The following is a 6,108-nucleotide window of genomic DNA, read 5'->3' as shown; positions in this document are numbered from 1 at the left end:
GGTTGCCAGATCTTGCCATGGCAACTTCATGGAAATCAATGTCCTGCGATGGAGAGCTGGATGGAACTGTGAAGGGAACCGGGTGGGGATGGAGGAGGAGTTCACCTGGTTGGCGGCTCAATTTAGACTACAGATCGCCAGATCTTGAAATGGAAACTTCACGGAGAGGCATGCCGGCGATGGAGAGGAGGAAGGAACTGCGAGGGGATCGGGAGGGATGGAAGAGGGTGATGATCGTGTTTTCTGGATGTTTGGTGATCACCTGCCTGATTCAGCTGGCCACGCGTCGTGGACTGGGTCGCGAGCTGACTCGGTCGCGCGCTGACTGGGCCGTTCGGGGATAAGCGATAATGTCTGAACGGTTTCGCTCGGCTCCATCCACTACCAGTCCGAACGGGGTCGTTCGGCACGGACATCCAAAATTCTGAACATATCTGTGTTATCGGCGTCCTAACTTTAAGGTTTGAAGGAGACTTGGACCCTGAAGACCGTGGTTTTACGTAATTTATTTACACTTTGACACATCTCAGGTGGTGGTGCTATCCTCATCCTCCGTGACATTGTGAGTGATGGTTCTTTCAGATCAACCAGCCAGGAGGCAAAACCTACATTACATACATGAACAAAGGGTCAGGTACTTGAACAAATTAAGTAAGTATCGAGGATCTCTAGTGATGAAATCAGAGAGGGAGCAGAGGGTCCGGTACCATTTGTATTGTTTAGATTGCTAACCACATGTGTGATGTGGATTTCAAACTTCAGTACTTGAACAAATTAAATCAAGGTTTTCTATATGCAGTTGGTCAAACAAGTGTACCAAGTTCACCTTAATCACATCCCAGAAAACTTGATTGAACTCGGCTAGAAAACCATCTGGCCTTAGAGGCTTATCGTGTTCCATCTGAAACACCACGTACCGAATTTCCTCTTTAGATAAGGAGCAGTTAAAGTTCCGTTTTTTGTTTATTTGTGCCTCTGAGAATTGAGGGACAAAACGAAGCATTGTAACATAAGAGGTAGTTGAACAAATTAAGCAAGTACTCCCTCCGTTTCTAAATATAAGTCTTTGTAGAGATCGCGCTATGAATCACATACGGATGTATATAGATGCATTTTAGAGTGTAGATTCACTCATTTTGCTTCGTATGTAGTTTATAATGAAAGCTCTATAAAAACTTATATTTAGAACGGATGGAGTAGCAAGTACTATCATCGAGGATCTTCTTATGCATTTTTTTAAAATATCACAAGGAAAAGATATTCTCCGATCGATGGAGGCCCAGTTGGCGCCTGGAGTAGCTCCCCGATCCGATGGCGAGCCGGCCCACTCCCTTCTCTAACTATTATATATAAGTATTATAAGTGCAGGGATCGAGAGAGATGGATCAGTGATGATGATGATGATGGAGTTGCTCCCTCTGCCACTGCCGGTGGGTTTCAATTTCATGGGCTGCGTGCGGGCGGCGGCGCCGTTGGTGGCGGCGGCGGTGGCCTTGTACTTTTTTGTGGAGCAGCTGTCGTACCAACGCAAGAAGGGGGTCCTCCCAGGCCCCTCCTTGGTCCTGCCCTTCCTCGGCAGCATCGTCCCCATGATCCGCGACCCCACCGGGTTCTGGGAGGTGCAGGCGGCGCGGGCGAGGGACTCCGGCGCCGGGCTGGCCGCCGACTTCCTGGTCGGCCGCTTCATCCTCTTCGTCCGCGACTCGGAGCTGTCCCACCGCGTCTTCGCCAACGTCCGCCCCGACGCCTTCCACTTCGTCGGCCACCCCTTCGGCAAGAAGCTCTTCGGCGAGCACAACTTCATCTACCTCTTCGGCGACGAGCACAAGGACCTGCGCCGCCGGATGGCGCCCACCTTCACGCCGCGCGCCCTCTCCACCTACGCCGCCATCCAGCAGCGCATCGTCCTCGCCCACATCCGCAGGCTGCTCGACCACACGTCTCCTACGACCCCGGTGCCCATACGGGTTCCCTGCCGCGACATGAACCTGGAGACCTCGCAGACGGTCTTCGTGGGGCCCTACCTCACCGAGGAGGCGAGGGCGAGGTTCGGCGAGGACTACGCCGTCTTCAATGTGGGCGTCATCGCGCTGCCCGTTGACCTGCCCGGCTTCGCGTTCCGGCGCGCGAGGCTGGCCGTGGGGCGGCTGGTGCGCACGCTCGCGGAGTGCGTCGGCCAGAGCAAGGCGCGCATGCGCGCCGGCGGCGAGCCGGAGTGCCTAGTCGACTACTGGATGCAGGGCCTGGTGAAGGAGATGGACGAGGCCGCGGCGGCGGGGCGGCCGCTTCCCAAGCACACCGCGGACGAGGACCTCGGGGGCTACCTGTTCGACTTCCTCTTCGCGGCCCAGGACGCGTCCACCTCCTCGCTCTGCTGGGCCGTGGCCGCCCTGGGGTCCCACCCTGACGTGGTGGCCCGCATGCGCGCCGAGGTGTCCGCGGTGTGGTCGCCCGAGTCAGGGGAGCCCATCACGGCGGAGAAGTTCGTGCAGCTCAGGTACACCCACGCGGTGGCGCGCGAGGTGGTCCGGTACCGGCCACCGGCGACGCTGGTGCCGCACATCGCCGCGGAGGCGTTCCAGCTGACGGAGTGGTACACGGTGCCCAAGGGCGCCATCGTGTTCCCGTCGGTGTACGAGTCGTCGTTCCAGGGGTTCACGGAGGCGGAGGCGTTCGACCCGGACCGCTTCTTCTCGGAGGCGCGGCGGGAGGACGAGGCGTTCAAGCGCAACTTCCTGGCCTTCGGCGCCGGCGCGCACCAGTGCATAGGCCAGCGCTACGCCCTCAACCACCTCGCCCTCTTCCTCGCGCTCTTCGTCTCCGTCGTCGACTTCAAGCGCCACACCACCCACGGCTGCGACGAGCCGGTCTACATGCCCACCATCGTGCCCAAGGACGACTGCACCGTCTACCTCCACCAGCGTTGCTCCTCCTTCTCCTTCTGATCTTTTTTTTTAGTACCCTTCTCCTTCTGATCTTGCATCTGTGTCTATGACCACAACCACAACCCATCCATCGAGTGTGTTTTGTTTTCCTTGCATTAATTAATTGTACCCACATTATCCAGTCCAAATATATTTTATATATTGTGTGTGTGCCACTGCAGTTTAGCTACATGTCAGTCAAGCTGAATTTTGAATGAAGGAAAGAGGAGGAAGGGCCTCGCCGGAGAGAAGGAAGGGGCACCCCATTATCTATTTTAGGTTAGGGTTCAGGGTGACGGCGGCGGTGGGGCTCCGCCAGAGAAAAAAGATGGCCGCGGGGGCGGGGCTAGAGGGATGGCCAGGAGCGGCGGTGGAGAGAGGTTGAGGGGAGGGCGAAGGAGGCAGGTAGTCCGGCCGACGGTTGTGGGCGGTTCAGATCGAGATCGGGAGGACGAAGACGATGAACAATATTTTCGGAGGTAGACGAAGAAGACCTGGCCATTCCTTTTGCATTCAACGGCAGGGAAAAAATCGACTGACCCCAAAAACATATTCAGTCGACTGGTCCCTAGTCATTCCCGTGCCACTGCCATGCCGCTCATTCATCCACATCTAGTCAGTCACCCCCATAATATGAAAACATATGTATTTATTTAATGATGATACTAATATATTATGTATTATAGTTATGCATAACCTTTTTGCTGCATTAAACTGCTAATACTAGTTACGTTTACTTGTCTGGAAAATGGATGTATCTAGATGTATTTTAGTTCTAGATTCATCAATTTTTATTCATTTCTCTAACAAATATTTCCGGGCGGAGGTGGTAGTATGATTAAGGAGGATAAAATCCGTAAAGATCAAGATGAGTTTAATTACACTATAATTAAGCTGGTTTGCTAGTTGTGTACATGGCTCATTGTTATGATCGATAAAAGAAACAACACAAACATATAGCCAAAACAATCAGCAATCAATAAACAAAGTCCACCAAGTCTCTGAAACAACCCAACAAGACAAAAGACGATAATGGAACTAAGCAGCAAACCCACCTCACTGGTATCTTCATTTTTTCTGCCACTAACCACCAATGCTATCTACTCCACATAAATTATATGCCCAAGAACCAAGTTGGCTCAAAGAAATACAAGTCATAGTCACCTACAATCATCATAACACTTGTCTATATAACCCTCTAAAGACCTCCACAATCTGCACATAGCTAACTTACAATTAAGTTATGATTGATGGGGGCTATTAGAGTTTGTGTTATTAACCATGTAAGTATTGAGTTAACTTATTCGTTTGGGATCTACTCCCTTGTATGTATCTAGCTTGCCATACGACAAACTAGATCAATATGTAATCTCCCTTGTTCTTATTGAACACTCAAAACGTCCCTATCCCCTAAAAAACCACTCCTGGAGGTATACACTTAAACCATATAGCTTTGCAATCTACTATATTCCCTTCTTCAAGTGCTAGCTGAATCTGTGCTGCATTAGACTGTTAATGGTAGTTGGGTACATACACAACAAAAGTGAGATATGAAGAGGATAAACGGAAGAAGAGTGTGATAGTAATATTCTAGAAAGATCACCAGTGAGTCCAACTGTGATATCATGAAGTTAGTTTTGAGTTATATACTTAGATTACTATTATGATCAATAAAATGTAAAAGACACAAACAAGACAAAACAGTTAAAGCTAATTGGGTACTCAAAAGCTAGCATGGGGTAGCCCAGTCAGCAATCAACATGGTCAAAGCTGGTCAACCGAGTCAAAACCGGGTTCAATTGAGTGAGGGGGGGGGGCGATTTCTGAACCAGGTGGCAAGTCGAGGGTGGGACAACCGGCCTTGGAGTTGAAAGTTGAATCCTAAATCGAGTGGCAAGTCCAGGACTATAAAGTGGACTTTTCTCTTGCAAATCTTAGCTCGTGAGATTTCTGGTCGACTTCCTCTTCACACTATGGAAGAATTTGCGACCCGAGATGGTGTCAAGCTGGCTATTGATGTGTGCTTCCATTGCTTTATAGTGAAAAGTGACACCCAGATTCTGCTTAGTTGTGGAACTTTGCTTGTTATGAAAGAGAGGATATGGTATCTATGTGTCGTGAAATCACATATCTGAGTATGGATTTTAAGAGTTTTGATTTGGTACATGTTAGGTGTGAAGCTGATGAGGCTGCCCCATAGGTGCTCAAAGCAAGCTTATGGGGAAGAAGGAGGTATCTCTGGTTGAAATTTATTCCTCCCATCTTTCATGATTGTATTTATATCTCTTGTAATTCTCATGGGTGATAAATAAAGCCCTTGGTTTAAAAAGTTCAGGAAAACTAAAATTAAATTCCTCCTCACTCTTTATTACTCTCTAGCTACGTATGCTAACCTTGCACGGGAAAATGTTAGACCTACTGGGGAAGAATTGGGCATTTAATGTCAGGCTTTTTGAAAAAAAAACACAACTTCCTTTGGGATTTGAAAATTTGCCACCCCTTTGATTGTAATTGATCCATTGCCATATGTTGCATTGAACTTTGCTATTTTGCCCTCGGTCAGGTGGGTCCTGCAACAAATGTCAAACATACCCCTATCTTTGGATTGACCACAAACTGGGAGGTCTCGATCTCTGGTCGCTCGCCCTCGTTCGCCTTCCTCTCTCCCACAAGAACTGACGAAGACAGCGGGTTTCGCATGTTTAGTCCCACCTTGTACTTAATATTTCCACGTCTGTATTGGGTCGGCGGGTTTCAGACGTTCAATTAGTCCCACCTCGTAGCATGAGGAGCTAGTCGACTGGGCATAAGTTGTCGGGTCATCCAGAAGTGATAAGCTTCAGTCATCATTGCACCATTTGTTGAGGAGATGGACTGTTACTATTAATCTTCTCTGCTTATCGCAAAGAAGATTAACAGTCATGGTATATCTCTTTCACAAACAGAACATTGATGTTCCCACGGCTCTTTTTGAATCACAATGTGTCGAATGGGTTATCAACGTATATGAACAATTTCACCTGCCAAAAAACGTATATGAAAATTCTAAAGTTTGCTTTCATTGTAGTAGGGATATCAACGTATATGAATGAGATGAACTTGACACTCGATGAACAATCATCGGTTTATTAAATGCAATCTAGTGTCAAGCTATCTTGTTCACAGAGCGGGAATTGATCGACCT

General features: G+C 49.0%; 1 protein-coding gene across 1 annotated transcript; it reads left to right on the top strand.

Annotated features, from left to right (window-relative positions):
- The first annotated feature begins 1,305 nt into the window (after positions 1-1,305).
- On the top strand, positions 1,306-3,100 carry LOC123094069 (cytochrome P450 710A1-like). Its single transcript, XM_044516150.1, has one exon. It carries the CDS (start codon positions 1,392-1,394, stop codon positions 2,943-2,945), a length of 1,554 nt encoding a protein of 517 aa, XP_044372085.1. The 5' UTR covers positions 1,306-1,391; the 3' UTR covers positions 2,946-3,100.
- Positions 3,101-6,108: the final 3,008 nt, after the last annotated feature.

Source organism: Triticum aestivum, chromosome 4B (genome assembly GCF_018294505.1).
Source record: "Triticum aestivum cultivar Chinese Spring chromosome 4B, IWGSC CS RefSeq v2.1, whole genome shotgun sequence".
Lineage (NCBI taxonomy): Eukaryota > Viridiplantae > Streptophyta > Magnoliopsida > Poales > Poaceae > Triticum > Triticum aestivum.
The sequence above is the reverse complement of the archived record's forward strand: the minus strand, read 5'-3'. Positions and strand labels throughout refer to the sequence as shown.

Coding starts and splice junctions, on each gene's coding strand:
- LOC123094069 (XM_044516150.1), top strand. CDS start 1,392: ATGATGATGATGATGGAGTTGCTCCCTCTGCCACTGCCGGTGGGTTTC.